Genomic DNA, 19,416 nt, shown 5'->3' with positions numbered 1-19,416 from the left:
CTGAGTGACAGATTTTGTAGAATTTGTTTGTGTGCTGTTGTGGTTTTTTTTTTTCTACAAGGAAAATATGAGCAACATGTAAATTTAAAAATTGTTCCTTTATTTTTGGTCTGCAGAATGACAGCTCTCCGGGAATAACACGTTTCGACATATGCAGCTCAGAGTCTCGCATTTTGCATAATGCACTGTGACATATAAGCTCCAGAGGATCTCATTTTCACTCTGAGTATGTCCTGCGGCGAAGCTACGTCACATTTCACGACAGCTGCCAGTTCTGCATGTCCTCGAATGGTGGTCCCTCTGTATGGGCGAGAGGAGGTGCAACTATCTGGAATTGATACTCGGCCAGTTTTGCCTCACTGAATCACAAAACAACTGCCATCCAAGCTCATTACCTCTGCTCGGCGTGCATGTATTGTATGTGTTAGAGTACACTGTACAGGTGTGTGTGGGAGTGAGAACTGAATTGCAAAGAAAAAACAGAGGCCAAAATGTACCACATGTGAGAAACTGACACTTTTTCAACTGAATGTAGCCTTTTGCTGCTTGCTAAAATACAGCACTGAACATTGCCTCAGTAGCATTTTTTTCAAAAAGATTTTGTTTTTCAGATAATAATAATGATGTAATGCAGAAGCAAATGTACTTACATATCAAAGTACACTAAGGCCTCGAGTTTGAATTTGTAAAAATGGCCCTATCAGTTGTTAGTACTCTGGTGCACACTGCAGTTTTGATGTTGGGAATTCCCAGGATGTGTTTTTGCCACCAACCTGCCTGTATCATGCATTCATATTCAAAAGTACAGGAAGTATTTGACCAATTTGACTTTTATATATGCAGTACATATACACATTAAATGGAAATATTTCATTATAACCATATACAGTTGCATCTTTGATGTGAGTGATCATTATTAAGCATTGATCTGTCAACTGTGGAGGTGACCACATTATTTATACATAGACGTCAAAGGCCAGCTGCTTGATGCACAATCACCCGCCTTCTGTATCCAAACTGTCCCTGTGGTTCACCGCCAACTTGTCACCTAATAACATTGAGCTGTCTCCAACATCAAGCAGCAGATCCATCATGAGAGCACAACAACATTTTAGCCAAATGTGTTATCTCCACTTAATTGAATTTAATGTGCCATCTATGAGGCATAATTTTGTATGGCGATACTACATTTCCGCTAAATAAAAACTTGCACTAAAGCCTGCAAAAGCTTTAGTGACTGCAGCTGATACTAAAGCAGCAGAGACAAGACTGAGGTAGACAGAATGGAGAGTGTCTGAAATGTGCAAAAATTTGAATTTTTGTAAATAATAATCTTGAATTTGAATTTAAAACTAAGTTTACAATTGTTGAGAGTCCACATTTTTGTCATGTCACGTTAACTAATAAAAACAATCACTCACTACTCCAAACAATAATTGACTCTACAGTGAGCAGTACATTTTGGACACTCGTCTTTTTGTAGTTTATCACGACTATAATCAGCCACCTGTGTTTTTCCTTTTGAAAAGCACAGGTGTATATCATTGAATTAATGATGGCTTAAATCCATTTAGCTGTCTCTGTCCTGGTGTTTTGCATCCTGGCTGACTGTCACACTGTCCCAGCTTACTGGGACACTTGAATGGAACAACACAGCCTATCAGTAATGTTATTAGTAACATCTGTGCTTTTCCTACTGTTGCATGTTTAAATATTTTCCATAAATCCTATCCTATTTTTGCACTTATAAAATGGAATACATTTTATTGTTGGGCAGACAGTTGTGTACCTGGTTTGAGCACAATGAAGAGCATGAACATTTGAACATTTGTACACTCAGATAAAATGACAAAGGATTGGATTTAGTGCACTGTACAGTAAGTAAGGAGAGATTCCAGACCCAGCTTCATTTTTTTTTTAATCTCCAGGATCATTTTATTAATCATGTATTAAAGACAGGAATGTCTGCACACCTGAGTAGTGGCAGGTGCGTAGGAGGAAAGTGCAATCAAAAAGTGAAAAAAGGTCCCGCACACTGTCTCAGTCACTGCTGTTTGTTTATTAAGTTGCTGTAACGTTTTGGTCTATCCAACCTTCATCAGGCATATCACAGGCAACATTACAACACTTCCATACATCCAAACAAGAGCTGCCTCAATCATCCAATGAAAGGACTGGAAAGATCACTCTGACTAATTAATGAGCACCTGGGTTAATACAAATAGTGTGCGTCACCTGTCAGACAATAATACAGACAATTATATTCTACCATTTTGATATTTTTGACACTATTTGTATTAACCCAATTTCTCATTAATATAATATGAATGTACTAATTAAAAAGAGTGATCTGTCCAGTCCTCTCATTGGATGATTGAGGCAACTCTTTCATGTATATATGGAAGTGTTGTGATGCTGCTTGTGATATGCATGTTTATACTATATTGAAATTAATTTTAACTTTAAGAATCAAAACCTTATCATATTTGAAGTTCAGGATTTTTTTTAAATTTTCATTGAGTTTCAGTGTTTATTCTTTATTGCAAACAACTGCTATTTGATGTTGAGTGTCATACAGTGGTGTGGAGTAGAACTGTCATTTCCCATGTGGATCTTCTGAGTGTTGTGTCCAACACAGGAAACATTGTGATGAGATTTTCTGGTCCATACATTCACTCCACAGTTTGGAGATTACTGCTTTTGAAAAGCTGAGCAGCACCACACTCTGGGCGATGTTCAGGACCACCCCTGCTGGCACCCAACATCGTGTTTCAAAGTCTGTTAGATCACACTCTAAGCCTCTTCATATGCAAAACCAGCATGGAAAAGGAGTTGCTGTTGCATGCACTTTTTGTCATGCAGTGTTACATATGGAAAAGCAAAGCAAGAGCTGAAGAGCAAGAACCTCTTCAGGGTCTCAGGTTGTTTTTGGTGGTTGGGTTTCACTTTCTTTAATAACATTCATTGTTGTTACTGCTTGGTGAGTTTGAAGAATAGACCCTCGACTACATGTAATTAGCTCATTGACGAACTCATTAAGAATGAGTCAATGAAAAGTAATAACACATCTCAAATGGCCGCTATGATGAACTTGTGACTAATTAAATTTGGTTTTTTTTCTTTGTTAAGTTAAACAGAAGTGGTACAAGCTTAGTTACAGAACAGTGGCAGTAATTTCCTCTCAATATCAAATGTTACAGGATCACCTGTGTGTTTCCTTTAGCTATCAAGTTCATAGTGAGCCACATATCCCTTCAACACATCCTAAGCTTCTATGTCCCTTGCAACCATTTTTTTCAGCTCTTCTAAAAACACTCACATCTGTGTTTTGAAAAACTGAAAGTGTGAAATATCCATCTCCCTGAACATTGTGTATCACACAGCTTGTGGTAACAAAATAGGAACTATTGCAAAGTGTTGGCATGTGGCTCCTCTCCTTATTTTTGCAGTTTCACCTCAACTTTGACATTAGATATTATTAGATAGTATACATTTAGATTTGGTTTTAAGACAAAAACAGAAATGTAATGTGGTCCTTTATTGTGAAGGAATAGTATTCTTAGTGTATTTAATTAGTGAAAGTGTACATTCTGGGGGGTATTTTGTTATTTTATAAAGTCTCACACATATCATAATTTTCTTTCTGCCTCCAATATGTTTTCCAGCCACATACAGACACATCTTCCAAACTGTCTCCTGGAAATCCTGTTTATATTCTACTAATTTCTTTTGCTGGAAAACTTATTTTGTGTTCAGTGGCCAGAGCTTGTTTTATATCCATCACAGTCCTGAGTCGTATGTAGGTTGGATTTAGAGAGAAAAACTCTTCACTTGGTTAAAGTTTAGGAAAGATCACTGTTTCAGTTCAACTTTGTAAACATGTTCTGTCTTCTGATTCAAGTCAGTGTTGATTTGAGCTGTGAATGCCTGAAACTAAATATAATTGTTTTAATTTAGTTGCTACAAGGGGATGAGGAAAACAAATGAAATATGTTGTCAGTGAAGATATTATGTATAATTCTTTTGAAAACTTTATGAAAATGTTACATTGTCAGGTTGCTAAAAAAAACTATGCAATGCACATGTATACAATATTCTACATGATGCAGTATGTTTTGCATACTGCATTAGTATTTTAAGTACCTTTTTCGTTTTACACCTTAATAACACTTCTGAGTCAACCTAGTTTTAAATCACAGCACAGATGGTCAGCTTTGAATCCTGTAATGACCATCTCTTAACTGCAGATGCTGGAGACGTTAGTGCAGCTTTCGTCACAGTTGATTGTGCTGTTTTATTGGGTCATCTTGAGATCTGGACTGGTATTTTGGGTTAAGCATAAGTTGATTTACAGCAGAACTTACAAACAGATGATTATCAGTGAAAAAGGAAATTATTTCTCTCCAAATGCTGTTACCACCTTCAGTTCTCATTCCCTCCTGCCTGGAATCTACAGGATCCCTTTTGGGTGTATCATTGTCAGACTTTCGTTATCACACAGATGACACTAAGATCTAGCCGTGCATTTGACTTAAATAAGGGGATTTCAGCTCCATTCAGACTAAAAATCACAGTGTGTGCTCTTAAACTAAGCCTGTGGCCAGAGACGTGTGTGGGATGCTTGCTGATGACCTCACCTTTGAGGAAAAAGAGGTACTACATTATCTTTTCACCCATGGGTATTGAATTTCATATGTCATTTCGAAAAATTAGAAAATTAGCCATTTATCTAATATTTATAGCTTCAGAAATGAGGTTTTTGTTATGAGCCCTCTCGTTATGAAAGAGCTGCAGTTCTGCTTTTCACAGCTGATAAATGTTTCCAGAAATAAAAAATATTTTACATCCCTGTGTGACCTGGAGATGATTAGTCACGCTTTTACCATATCTCCTGTAAATTATTGTAACTGGCTCTATTCCTTTCCAAATCAGAGATCACTCCCATGCCTCCAGATTGTTTTGAAAACTGCTGCGAGGATCTTAACTGGCACCAAACAGAGAGACCTTATGACCCCTATTTTGGCATCCCTCTGCTGGCTGCCAGTCAAAGGATTTCATGGGTTTACTGATCACGTTTAAAGTTCAGTGGGGGTCTGGCCCTGAGCTACATTCCTGACCTTTTAGATGCCTATGAGCCTGAGTGCACTCTCAGATCTTCAGACAGGGCACTCCTGACTGCTCTTCAACTCTAGTCTGAAATCGAGAGGCATCCGAGCACTTGCTGTCAGCACTCCTGCACAGCCAAATGCCCTGCCCGAGAAACTGAGGACCACTGAGTCAGCCAATGCTTATAAAAAAGCAACAAAAAAATGTAAAAGTGCATACAGTGAGGAACACAGGACACCGACACCAATGACATTATCCTCTCTTTCCTTTTTTTCAGAACAAGAGCCTGAAAACTAAATTACTCTCGGGACACAAACTCTGTGATGCCTATGCTGAAGAGGTAAGGATTTTCAGTTAGTCCACTGTGTTTTTATCACATATATAACTATCTGCTCCCTTTATACATAAGAGTTCAATGTTCATGAAATCATGTTGCAATGCATACGATTTTACACAGAAATTTTGTTCAAGTTAGCAATGTTAACAAAATACATGTTAATTGAGAGATGCAAAATTATTATCTCTAATTCAGATTCATCATTAACTGTATTGACAGTATTTTACAGATGTAATCCCATAGCATTGTAGAACTTGTTTCTTTTAGAGTATGTCAGTATTTAACATATATCACTGCACTCTCCCCACACATTTCTGAGGTTCGGGGATATGGATAAACTTTTCTTTTTTCCAAGAAAACCTTTCATATCCTTGTATTTCTCACAGTATAATAGGAAGTGAGATTCTGTCTCCACCTCTCTTTTTTGACAAAGTGAACACAGCCTGGCCTCCCTTGGGTAGTCTGTTCTGCCTTTGACGGACATGGCCAGACTGTGTCCACTCAGGCTGTACATTGTCAGTGTTTTCCTTAATTCTCTGTAAGTAACGATGGTCATGTATTCTGCCACCATGTATTTTCTGTTTATGGTCAATTTTCTTTTTATTTTGAGATGTTTTTTGCTCATTTGATGTATAATAATCTGAGGATATACACTATTTCGTAATTTTTCTTCCCTTGAAATTATAGTAAATTCTCAACATTGATTGAAACACTTTTTAGGACATTTTTGGTGTTACTTATTTGTGTTGAAAGACCTAAAGGTTATCTCTCACTCACACAAAAACACAATATTACTTGGTTTTGACTGTCTGGTGAATCTCAGAACAACTTGTCTCTAACAGTGAGCTGTTTGACGGCTGTACAGTACAATCTAAGAAACTCAGGTTTTAGTGAGAGCAGTGGCAAGTATATTTCTACTGTGTCATTTTTGCTGTCATCTACTTTTTTGGTTTTCCTAGTTCAGCTCTGCTTCCAGTTGTTCCTGTCAGCAGCATCCACCAGGTTCACAACCTTAGCGAAGCCTTGAGCTGAGCTTTGAACTGCTGCTTTTACCGCCCTTCTGACCAATGCTAACACTGTAATTTAGCCATGCAGGATCTTGTAAGTCAGTAGGTCCTGCGGGCGTCCAGATGATATGTCCGAGTCAGCGCAGTTGGTACTGTGTAATCGTGGGCTCAATAGTTATGCAGCTGTGCAGCGACTGATTCCAAGAAATTCCCAGTACCTCCGATTTTAACACATTGAGCGTGTGATGATGAAGGCCCCTTGATAGATGGCAACCTCTGTATTGAGATGGAGATTTTTCTTTAGAAAAAAACCCTGGACTGGACTTACAGCTGAGGCTTGTTCGATCAGTGCCACAGAGGACATTACCAAGGCTTTTGAATAGCAGAACCATTGTTAGTAGTTTCCATTTTTATAGTCAAGCAATTAGAGCTGCAATGATTAGTTGCAAAATATTAAATTAATCTCCAAATATTTCTAATCATTTGTTAATTGTTTGAGTAATTTCCAAATTCTCTGTGAATATTTTCTGGTTTATTTAGTCCTCTATGATAATAAACTAATTATCATTGGGTTGTGAACTGTTGCTCGGGACATTTAATGATTTCACCTCAGGCTTTGGTAAACAGTGATCAACATTTATCACCATTTTCTGACATTTTCTGATCCAAACAACTAATCAGTTAATCAAGAAAGTAATTGATAGAGTAATCAATAATGGAAATAATCATCAGTTGCAGCCCAGGCATGTATCAGAGGAGAAATTGTAAAATTTGAGTCTCTTAAATAAAGCTGTAGTCTCAGAATAATATTTGTGCCCTTGAAATACTAATCCATGTTCTCAAATGACTTAATTTCTTTGCCTCTTTTCTCTTGATCAGGCGCACATCTCTCTCCTTCATGCACAGCCCATTATGAAGCACTTTAGTTGCACCTGAGGTTCTTAGTGTAGTTCCCCATAGATTACTTCATTCATTCATCACTCTTTCTGGAAACCTGAAATAATATTTTCTCTCCAATTTGAGCAAGTCAGTTTTAAACAAACAAAAATGTTTCTGTTAGGGTTCGTCAACTACAGCTGTTATAGTTTCCATGTGGCTTACTGTAGCAGTGAGATTTTAGTTTATTAATCACAATATAATATTGGTTCAGTTCACTTTGCTCTATAGGAAAATACATATGAACATGAGAAGTAGTGCAGCAGAGGTTAGCTTAGAAAGGAGACTCTCTACTGTGCATCAAGTGCTACATGACCGCAAATCTTTGTATTCAAGTTTCAAATAGCTAAATCCACCAAAATCTAAATAAAACTAACAGTTACATTAACTATGACCACTCTGATTTCATTTATTTTTATTTTGCATAGCTAATATATAGTTGCATGTATCATCAATCACATGTAGCTGCCCAAGTGACTATTAATATTTTATAAAATTAGTTTAATATTCAGGTGGCACCTTAGCACTGAGCTGCTAACTTGCCGCTTCAGTTCTCACTGCAACAATAACTTAATTGACACAAATGATCAATTTAAGATTGAGCATTAGCGTTATTTTTTTCTGTTTGAGAATGACAGGTCTCTGCAAGGTAGATGAGGTGTTTTCTTGACGGACTGACTCTCCTCTTGTAACTGGAATTAGTCCGGCATCATCTGTAATGATAGACTAAAGCTTTGAATGGTTCAGAGATGCGTGCACACCACAGTTCAGAGACCCAAAAGAGAATTTTGCACTTTGTAGCTCTTGACGTAGAAGGGCTGTTCATCGATCCCCATTCTGCTCCAACAAGTTATCCTTGAGTTCCTATTGACACACACAGGAAACTGGTGTTGAAAATAACAGGCCTTTCTTTGTTGCTCCAGATTCTCCAGCTTAATATCCCTGATATTTTACTGACCAGGCTTTTCCAAGCCATTATGTTGGTCACTCTACACTGAGCCAGAATTAGTGACAGCAAAGGAGAAATTATTTATAAAAATATTAGTAGTTGGGCTTGTGGCTGCTAATGCCTCATTCTCTGCACTCTCTCTACATCGAGCTGTGTTTGTGTCCAGTGCTTCACTGCCTTCCTGATTATTTCTGCAGAGCTGTTATCAAGGCAAGTGGACTGGTCTCTTTAGGGAGAAGGTAGCTAGAGACATTTTCTTGAACACAGGTAGATGGAGGTCACTGTCTTCAATTCCCTTGGAAGGCTATAAACGCTGAAGTAAATCAGAGAGGGGAATTTTCATCCATGCCCCTACTTTCATCCTGGGAAGTTATTTATGTTGAAAGGGGAAAGGTCACTGACTGGGCCTGTAATCACACTGTAATTACTGTAGACTGACAGAGAGAGATGGATACTAAAGCTGAAAATAATTGCCACAGCACTCTTCTATTACATGTTTGTCTATTGCGAAGGGATCCAGATGTGCTAAAACATAACATCTGTTCATGAGGTCTAAATTATGATGTGCACTATGTGAGTGATTTTTACTGACCTATTGAACTTTTCACTTCATTATAATCAGATTGTGACAGCGGACACCCACCCGAAAGTAGATTAACATTTAAGAGCATGTTTACCCTCGAACATAGGCTACACATAATTGTTGTCTAGAAATCAGCTCTTCATGCTTCAAAGATCTTTTCAATTAAGATCTCCTTAGAGCATTGGGTACGTCAGAGATTAATCCCTAATTGAGATTAGGCCAGATCTTTTTTTAGTTGGCCTTGGATAAAGTTTCCAAGCAGAAGCTTCTTTTATTGCATGTGATACATTTTAAGGTTTTGTATGAGTAAACAGCACATATCCTTTATGTGTGATTTGCGCTCTCATCTTGAGAAAATTGGCTTTGGGAATTCCTGCATTGTATTTTGGAATACATTTCATTTGGTGTGGTAATCGTTTTTAGAAAGCTGCTTTAACTTGAGCTTGGCTTTTCTCTGTATGTGAGGTGGAGGATCAAGCTTTGTGCTCTTAATCCATGTTGTGCTGTGAAAACTACTCAGCTAAAAAGACATGAAATTACATATTTAACCACACTGGAAAGTTTGTATGGTTACTGTAAAATTTGTGAACCTTTTTGGTTTTTATGAACAATATTATAATAGACTACAGAATGCAAGAAGAGCAGCACTTAATTAACTACCATGTGAACCTAATTAAGCTAATTTTAGCTACGTGAGTTGTTTGAAAATGCTGTCTCTGGCTGAATTTTTTAGCATTTCAACGTGACCTGTTTTAAAACAAGAGCCCTGTAAGAGGGTCTTTAAAATGCGAACGATGGCTACAGATGTGACGATGCACTAAAGACTGAGGCTAAAGTTGCATTTTCCAGGTAAAAAGTTATCATTCTTAGCATAACTCTACTTTGCTGCTTGCTTTACATACTTAGTGAAGCAAGACAGATGTTACATTTATACTTTATCCTTCATATTTATAACAGTTAGTTTCACATTTAGCATTACAAGAGAAAAATACTTGATGAGGAAAAACCAGTGTGTTTGGCAGATATAAACATCAAATCCAAAGCTCAGCAGATCTGCCAGGTCTAATTACAAAAAGTCAGTTATTGGACTACTGGACAGCTGCTGTTCATGGGAGGAGTTTAACGAACAATTTGCACAAATGAGGGTTATCATGCAACAGTAGAAAAATGCTGACACTGCTATGAAAGAGCTACTATGTAAATTAAATACTAACAAATATGTCATATGATTAAATACATTAAATTAAAACGCCATTTCATTCATATATAAAATATCATAGTGTGCTTCATGTTTTAGTTCCCTGCTACTTTATAATCTTGATTATGGTCATAATTTCTCAGTTTCAGCCTCTCAGAGGGGCTTTAAGGATGGTAAATCTGGTTGCTTAGTAATTTGGTCAGTTGGTTTAAACTGCTTTGGTGTATTTGGGCATAAGGAGGAGCATGGACTCAATTGGCCACAACCAGGGTTAACAAGGCTAATAAAACTCTTTATTGTATTATCTCATTTGTCAGAGCATCAGTGAAAACAGTCCAGTGATGTGTCATTGTTCACATTAAAAATGATTTCCAAAGATCAAGGATCGTTAATTGAGGTTTGAGGATGGATTTCTCCTCATGGGGAAAATAGATGGAAGTAATTCCCCCTGCCAAGTTTATTTTATGTGTCTCAAAAACTGTTTGGAAAGACAATATGGGAATTGTCAATGTTCAGACATGACTGTATGAATGTGAAAGTTCAGTCAGTAAACTCACTGGCAGGCTGCCACTGGCCTGACTCAGCTGTGAGCTTGTTCACTTTACCAATTACAAATGCAGCAGTCCATTTCAATTGGAGAGGAAACTTAATAGGTCTGCGCAACCCAGTCTGCTACTGAAACTTCTGCTGCGTGCTTTACACATCTGACTATTTTTGCTCCTTACGTGGATCATCGGAAAAATGTCAACCTTTCCGAACCAGATGGTGATGTCCTGGGGGAGAAAAAGAGGGCATCTGATAGCTCCGAAAACCTGAGTCAATGTCAAGGTTAAGACTGTCCAGTGAATGAAAGAGGAACATGGCATTAGAGATGCCATTTAATCTGTTGGGAATAATTTCCTCAAGAGCATGAATTTATTCTATTCCTTGTTTTGTCATATTTATAGTGTTGCTGCACAACGATTTGGAAGAGGGGTGTTTGTTACACTCTAGTATTTCAGCTCTGTTACCACTAGAATTACATTTCATTCTTACATCAGGATTTAATGGTAACATCTCATGGCCTGAACCATCTGCAGAAAAAATATAATACACTGGATTTGGGAGGATTTCCTGTAATGAGTGAGTTCAAGGTGAATGGCCCCATGTAATTAATTCTACAAGGGCATTTTGAACAGAACAGCATGCCACCATCATCTTGTGTATTTTGGGGTGATTAATGATCTAAGAAACAGATCACACTAGTCTTTAATAATGAAGGATCAGTTATTTTAATAAACGTTCATCCCTTCCATTTATTCATAAACTTTGGATGTGACTGGGAGAGTTTAACAGTACTAGGATGCCATGCCGACCAGATTGAACTGGCAAACAATTGCAAAACAATTTATTGCAGCAAAATGTCTTAATTATTTCACTAATTAATGTATCTAAAAATAAAAGTATATCACAGCACGCAAGTGATTAAGCTGACACTTCAATCCTCACTTTGGACAAAGACAAGGAGATCTAGCTACTTATGATTTAATGAGTTATAGAACTGCAATAATAACTACCGGCAAATATTTTAATCAATAATTTGAGCATTTCTGAGCTAATATGCCAAATGATTGTTTCCAGCTTTTTAAATATAATGATTTGCTGTTTCTTTGTCATGACTATGTATTTTAAGGTTTTGAACTGTTAGTCTGTCAAAACAAGTTAATTGAAAATGTTTGAGGAACTGCAATTGATATTTGAACTGATGATACAAAAAATATATAAATTGCAGCCCCTAATGAATTAAATAACTTTTAATTTTGAGTTATGCAGCTATGCAGCTGAAACAGTGAGTCAAATCAAGTAAATCTTCTTTACATGAGACAATATCCTCAATCCAAAATTTATCTGAAGAGGTCTTTACAACCTGTACAGTATACAACACCTTCTGTCCTTACAGTGTCAATTCAGACAAGGAAACACAAAAGATACAGATCACCTTAGGCTGAAGGAAACTGGTGGGCATTTTCTTTAATTTAGTTGAATTTATTATTTTAAAAAAATACATAGAAATAAAAATATTAATTTCCATCTGTTGTCCTACAGGCAAAAAATAACTCCCAATAGTACACAGAGCAAAATGTATAATACAGCATAAAATGTAATAACTACTGATACCCAAACATGGTAGGTACAGTAAAACCCAACTACAGTACAGAAAAGACAATAAAGCGCACGGTAAAAGACCATGTAACAAGCCCAACAGTATCACATTGCAAAATACAGTACAAAGACAAAAAAAGTGTGCAGTGATTGGACCAAATTACATACTAACCATCACATATACCCCCGGACCCTACTACATACCCAAATTCAGTGCTGACACAACTGATAACTTAGAAACCATTCTTTTAACGCCACAGGAGAAACTGAGGTAGTTAGTGATGTTTTTCAGATTGTCTGGGAGTTTTTTTCATTCTTTGATGCCTTTATGTGAAAAGCCCCAATGAGCAAAACGAGGTTGTTCATTTAGGAACACTGCAGACACCCCTAGAGGCCAGACAATAAAGTGTCTGAATCTGAATGTAAACGGGTATCTGAGAACTTCACTGTGTTATTACAGCTGAACATTTTGTATTTATCAAGTAAACCACAGTGATCGTTATGTCGTGGTTGTAATTTGCTTACATTTATTAGACAAATCGATTGATAAATCTAGACATTGATTGGCAGATCACACAATAATGAAAATCCTCAGTTGCAAGATGAGTAATGTTTATGTATCAGATGAGCGATGGTAAGATTAGGTGTAGGTTTGATATGAGGATGGAGATGGATAGCATTGACATTTTGGCAAGCTGCATCTGTTACATGACCATCATCATTTATGGCCCATCATCTCACCCTGTGTGCATCTCCGAGCATCACGTTCGTTTTTATGTCCTATCAAGAAACAGCGAAGAGATGACATATATGTGGTTAAATGCCACGTAATATTAAAACGGCCCCGGTCTCATCCAGGAATCAGAAACCAAAAGACAGAATACTACAGATATGAGCGTTTGATGTTGTGCTGCTTTGATAACATGTTGTTTTGAAAGACGTTGTCTGCTCACGGCTTCATTGATGTACTCTATAATACAATTTGTTATGAGCTCAGGGAGCATAGAAGAGCAGATCCTTTAAATAAAACAAATGTATCACTATGCTGTTATACTTCACTATCCATATTGAATAAATCAGATTACCCTGACTGAAATGATTGAAATGAAATATATACTTGAGCCGGTACATTTTGGCTGCCGGCCAGCCACTGGTCTGACTCGGCTCACATGCGTCAGCCAATCAGACACACTTCACAAATAGGGCAATCTGTTTAAATGGAAAAGGAAACGTAGCAGGTCTGTAATGCTGCTGCGCTCCTGCTGCAAGTTAGATGCAGATGTATGCCAAAGATGTCAGGACATCCTTTCACCTCACCTCCCACTACTGTGTGTTGTCATGTCAACTGTTTGTATCTGCTTTTACATAGTTTGTGTATGTTACATTGAGTTACGGGCACTGACAATACATACAAAACAAATCCTTTTTTTTTATTATTAACAATGAAAACCAAGTGTTAGTTGTCATCTGAAAAATAAAGCTTTCAACCAATGTGCACTGACAAAGGATGAGCAAAAATTTAGGAATACATCAATATACAGACAACTTCTTGTCATCTACCTGCTAACTCACTTTGTGACCAAACTGAACTGAGCCTTGTACTGTTGTTTATTATCTCACTGTTTTGTTTTTTTAATGATCTCCAATTCTCAAGACGCACCCACACGCTGCATCATTTACACCGTAGGCTATTTGGACTTGGATAATGAGAAACCCTTAAAGGCTTTCATGCCACACTTTTTTAGAACTTTGTCTTCAGATCCAGAGCTGCGTAGCGTGGCTTCAGCTTTAACTCAAAGTTAATGACACAATCTGAAAATGAAAGAACAATCAAAGAAAAGAAAACTAGATACAGTAGGACATATACACAATACATGTTACTGGAGAGGAGAAAACAGGTCAAGATGAGGAAATAAATGAAAGAGACGTGTAAGGACATGCAGTTCATGTGTGGATTGTTGTTATATTTCAAAGAAAGGTGGCAGACATGTAAAGCTTCAAGAACAGATTAAATGTAATTTGGATGCTTTCAGATTTACTAAATATACATACTGCAGTTATGGTGATTATGTTTTTATACTATATGGCTCAGGAATCAATGCTATTTCTGTGGGTTGAGTAAATTCTACAATATCTGGCAAGCAAATAAACTGTTAGTTTCTCAAACACTGAAAATATGACTTTTATTAGATGTATTTGTTGTTATGCACTTAAAACTAGACTGTCCATACTTCACAAGGTTAGTTAGATGTTCACAAGGTTATCAAAGTCAAATAAATTGCCACTAAACAAGTTAGAGAATGTTAAACAGCCTCTGGATATATTTCAGTCTCGTAGGAACAAAACCTGACACCGCAGCATTGCTTTTTAATTTGATCTTGTCATCAATAATAAATAAATGATGAACTTTGAAGAGTAAAAGTGTCAGACATATTTGTTCAGACATTCACTGCTCTGTCCTTGCTGCTCAGGCTGGTATTAGAGTTCTTTCATCACTTTCACATGGACAGTGATACAGAATGATGTATTTCATGAGTATTAATATCCTTCTCTAAAAGTTAGAGACAGCCATTAAACAACACCAAGCTTATGAAATACTGCATCATTATATTTTGTACAGTTTTTTTTAAACATTTTGAAATGCAGGTCTCATCCTTGCAGAGTTTTTTGAACTATCAGGAACAACAAGACTGAGATGTTGCTGTGATTCTCCAGGGCAGCGGAGACAGCTCACATGATTTATTCTGAGTAAATAATACACCAATGCTTTGGTTATTCTGAGAGCTCAGCACATTTAGAGATTCGGATATTTGCATTTATAAGTTAACACTCCACAGTGTTTGACTCTTCAGCCTCTTATTATGATCCATTCTATTAACAGCTACTGTAATATCTCAAAAGCTCCACTTCACTGAAACAAATAAAATTAATTTGTTAACATTTGATTTCATGACCTGGGCCACAGTGAAACAGACTTAACGATCCCAAATCATATAAATGTCTCGTTCTCTTTAAAGTTACCTCAGTATCTATTTATCCTCTTTTTTTCCTATGAGGAGCCCCAGGATGCAATTTTTGAATCCAGTTACACAAGACAGATATGGGTGTCTTAGGACATGGAAGCACCCTGGGAGGAGGACTAACAAGATAAAGAACCTCATAAAAAAGGAACAGGTGCTTGTCAAGCACATGAAACCCTTCGAAGGGAATTTGTCCCTCACCATCAGTGCGTGTGGTGAAAGATTAGACCTCGTGTCACATCTTTACTGCCTGTGTCAAGGAAGTAAAGAGATAGACATAGATTGAAAGAGAGGTAAAGGAAGGTTTAAAGAGATAGACAGTCCAATATAAAGAAAGAGATATAGACAGGTACAACAAAGATATAGAGGAAGAAAGAAAGATAGAGATATAGAAATGTACATTGAAGAGATATAGGCAGAAAGAAAGAAAGAAAGAAAGAGATATAGAAAGGTACAATGAAGAGATATAGGTAGAAAGAAAGAGAAAGAAAGATATGGAAAGGTACAACGAAGAGATATAGGTAGAAAGAAAGAAAGAGATATGGAAAGGTACAACGAAGAGATATAGGTAGAAAGAAAGAGAAAGAAAGATATGGAAAGGTACAACGAAGAGATATAGGTAGAAAGAAAGAAAGAGATATGGAAAGGTACAACGAAGAGATATAGGTAGAAAGAAAGAAAGAAAGAAAGAAAGAAAGAGATATAGACCCTGTTTACAGCTGGCATTAAAATGTGTCTCAAGTGATCTGATCTCAAGTGGACAACACTAAATACAGTGTAAACCACCACTGAGACACTTTGTGATCCAATCACTCAAACCACTTGCTGAAGTGGTCTGGGATGCATTTGACCTCATATATTTTGTAGTGAAACACTAATGTGTCTTGATGCATCCCGGCCAGGATGTAACAGGAAAATGCGTCATCAATGCAGGATGTAGCGGTTGTTTTGGTAAAAGCGTGTCAGCTGTTGAAAAAAGGAGTACAGATGCATGTGATTGGAGTAATCTGAAAAGTTGGAATAGACTGTACATGTATGTTAGTTTTTGAAAAAAAATGTTTTTAGCTCTTTAGCCCACACAAAAATTAAATGCAGTGCTTGTCTGATGTGATAACTGTGAACAGGGCTATTATAAACCTTTAAAAGAAGTGATGTAATCAGCAATGAAATCTGGACAGAAGTGGTCAGCTTGAGACATATAATAGAGACAGGTGTGAACCACAGTGTGTCTCTGCTGTCTTGTGATTGGATAACCCACATTCGGATTAATTAGAACGAATTGCAGGTCATTACGATCTTGTTCGAACTTGATTTTTTTTTTTTAGGTGTCAGTCCTAGAAAGAAGTAGATATGTCAAGACACGCTGCAACTAACGATTATTTTCATTATCTGCTGATTGAAAAGATGAAAAAATATTGAAATGTTTTGTCTTGACCAACAGTCCAAAGTTTACTGTCATAGAAAGAAGCAAGAAAATCTGAAACCATAGAACTTGAGCATTTTTTCTTAAACAATGACTCAAAACTATAATTTGATTATCAAAAGAGCTGGCTATTAATTTTCTGTCAATAAACTAAGTGATTAATCTACTAATCGTTTCAGCTCTAATGTTAAATTTCCATCCAAATGGAGCACAGAATCTAACCAGATGGACAGATAATCCACAAAAGAAAGTACGTGTTTCTGTCCACTGCTCTTATGCTACTGTTAGAGTTGGACTAGATCAAGATAAACAGCTATTGGCACAAACTCTCTACTCTGGTGCCAGCAAAGCACTGCAGAAGAAAAGGCAGCAACAAAAGGAGCAGCAGTGGAACCTCAAACGATTAAAAAATGGCATTTATATTTATTTCATGTATTAATTTTAATTCTCCTCATCAGTCCACACAGATCTGATCTGAAGCTTGTGTGATGTTTAACTTGCATGCTTCATTTATTTGTTGTTCTAGTGTTACCACCCAGGCTTTTATGCACAGATTGAACATGTGCAGGTGGATATAAATATTAGAGTTATGGATAGAGAGAGGAAGATATAGATAAATAGAATAGAGATACACACAGATGAGCAGAAATAATGAGATTGGCTAAAAGGTATAAGTATAAATTAAGCAGCTTAATTATTAATTAATATGGATAATATACATTATGCATTTACATCACAACAGTAATATTCTCTCAAACAGCTTTTTGTAATGACTAAAATATGATGGACTCGCCCATTGATCTTTCTTACTCACAACTTTTCTGCTATTCAAATCGATTCAAGGCCTTTTTATTTGCATAATAAATCACAGTTGCAGTCTTGCAAGGCTTCACAATACCCACAGTATAAAGATGATGCATAAAAAACATCTTCCGACCTCACTGAGGACCAGGAGAGACGCCCTCTGATCTGCTGCTGAGTCCCACGTGGAGGCTTTCAGTATTCACGCTCGTATCAGCAGCAGCTTTGTGGATGGTGATGTATCAAGCTATCTTGGAGGCAGCTTTTGTGTTCTATGTGCCTACTGAAGTGGAGCAGCAGATGTCAGGCAGAGCTGGTCACTGTGGGTTGGGGGTGGCAGTAAAGAACTGCATATTATATGTATGTGTGTGTGCGTGCGTGCTTACCGATAACAGGCGTGAGCCCATCGTAACCTAGGAACCCTGATGTGTGTGGTTGTGGCGGTTATGTGTGTAGTGGGAGGGAGAATTCAGGTTTAGACAGTGGGCAAGAATCCAGTGCATGACTGCATCATTGTGTGGACTATGCAGTTCAGTGAAGGGGAGATTTGATATTTTCTTCCTCTCAGTAGGGCCTTCCTTTAAGTCAGAGCTTTGCCCAGGGAACAATCACAAAGGAGTCTTCTGCTGCAGCTGGCAGAATCCTGCTACGTGATCTAAAACCAATTTCGCTATTTGAATAAGCTAACACTTATTTCCTTATCTTTCTCTTGCAGTCCAAAAAAATCCAGGCTCAACTGAAAGAACTGCGGTACGGGAAAAAGGATTTAATTTTTAAGGTAAGCTCAAACTCAAGAGGAGGGGGGTGGGCTTTATAGTAGCTTCCGGCCACTGGTAAACAGGTACTTCAGACCACCTTGAAAGGATGATCCCATCACAGGAGGTACTCCAATTAATTCAGCCTGCAATTACAAAGTCCCTTCCAGCAAGGCAGCAGCCTGCAAAGTCAATGGGCCAGCGCTTAGTCCACATACAGCTAAGTCTTCTCCTCTGTTTTCCCCCCCAGCAAGAGCCATCCCATCCTCCTCAATGATGGGAAGTGTGTGGATAAATGACATGGACATGGACATGGACAGCAGTGTATGAAGTTGATACAGAATTATATATTAGTTCATATAAGGGAATCTCCAAGACATAAATTACAGGGCATTAGAAGTCTCCCCCTTCCTCATATACTTCTTCTGCAAGCACAATATAAACAGTGGGAAACAAAATGTTTAGTATTGTTGCCCACCAGCACATACTCCACTGCCTCTTGTATTGGAAGGACTAAATGTTTTTAGACTTTAGTGCTCACGTAATGCTTATTGGCATTTACTGGTACAGGGGCTGACCTTTCAGGCCTTGTTTGCAGTGTTAAAATGTCAGTCGACATTTCTGCCACGGTGCCCTACAATGCCATTTCTTGAGTGTATATTTTGATCCTTCAGACCCACTCATTCCTAAACCTACGTGAGTCAGAGCGCTGACATAAATAAATAAAAAGGACTTGAGCCTCACAGACAGAATTTTATGCTTCTAACCCAAAGTCTGAATATATTGTCCCTGCATGTCCTGTTTCTTGTTCTATTTCTAGCCTAGCCTCTAGAATGATGGATGCCTTGACTTGTTTGCTTGGTGTCACCACTCATAAATCGTTGTCGCTAAATTGCATCAGTCACACACCCAAAACAACCTTATTGCTCAATATCAGCAGACATTTCATGTGGACCTGTAAAACGTTATGGTTTCTGGTGATTTGCTTAATGTAGAAGTACGAGGCTAATTTGATCATACGCTTTGTTGTGTAAAAATACCAATCTTTCCTGCTGCTTCTCCATTTTTTTTTAAAGAGGGAAAGGTTAAAGGGAAGTGATACGTTTCCCTCTGACCTACTCCTTCCGCCCCAATCCCTCAGGCTACTCCTGAAAACTCA

The 19,416-nt window shown here is 37.6% G+C and overlaps 1 protein-coding gene across 1 annotated transcript in view; it reads left to right on the top strand.

Annotated features, from left to right (window-relative positions):
- Positions 1 to 19,416, top strand: part of luzp2 (leucine zipper protein 2) — a 139,436-nt gene that overhangs the window by 94,836 nt on the left and 25,184 nt on the right. The window contains exons 7-8 of the mRNA XM_062433566.1: positions 5,384 to 5,446; positions 18,218 to 18,280. Coding sequence (XP_062289550.1) covers positions 5,384 to 5,446; positions 18,218 to 18,280 — 126 coding nt within the window. The remainder of the gene's footprint in view (positions 1 to 5,383; positions 5,447 to 18,217; positions 18,281 to 19,416) is intronic.

The sequence above is a fragment of the Scomber scombrus genome, chromosome 1 (genome assembly GCF_963691925.1).
Source record: "Scomber scombrus chromosome 1, fScoSco1.1, whole genome shotgun sequence".
In the NCBI taxonomy this organism is placed as follows: Eukaryota; Metazoa; Chordata; class Actinopteri; order Scombriformes; family Scombridae; genus Scomber; species Scomber scombrus.
This window is presented reverse-complemented; position numbering and strand designations above follow the sequence as displayed.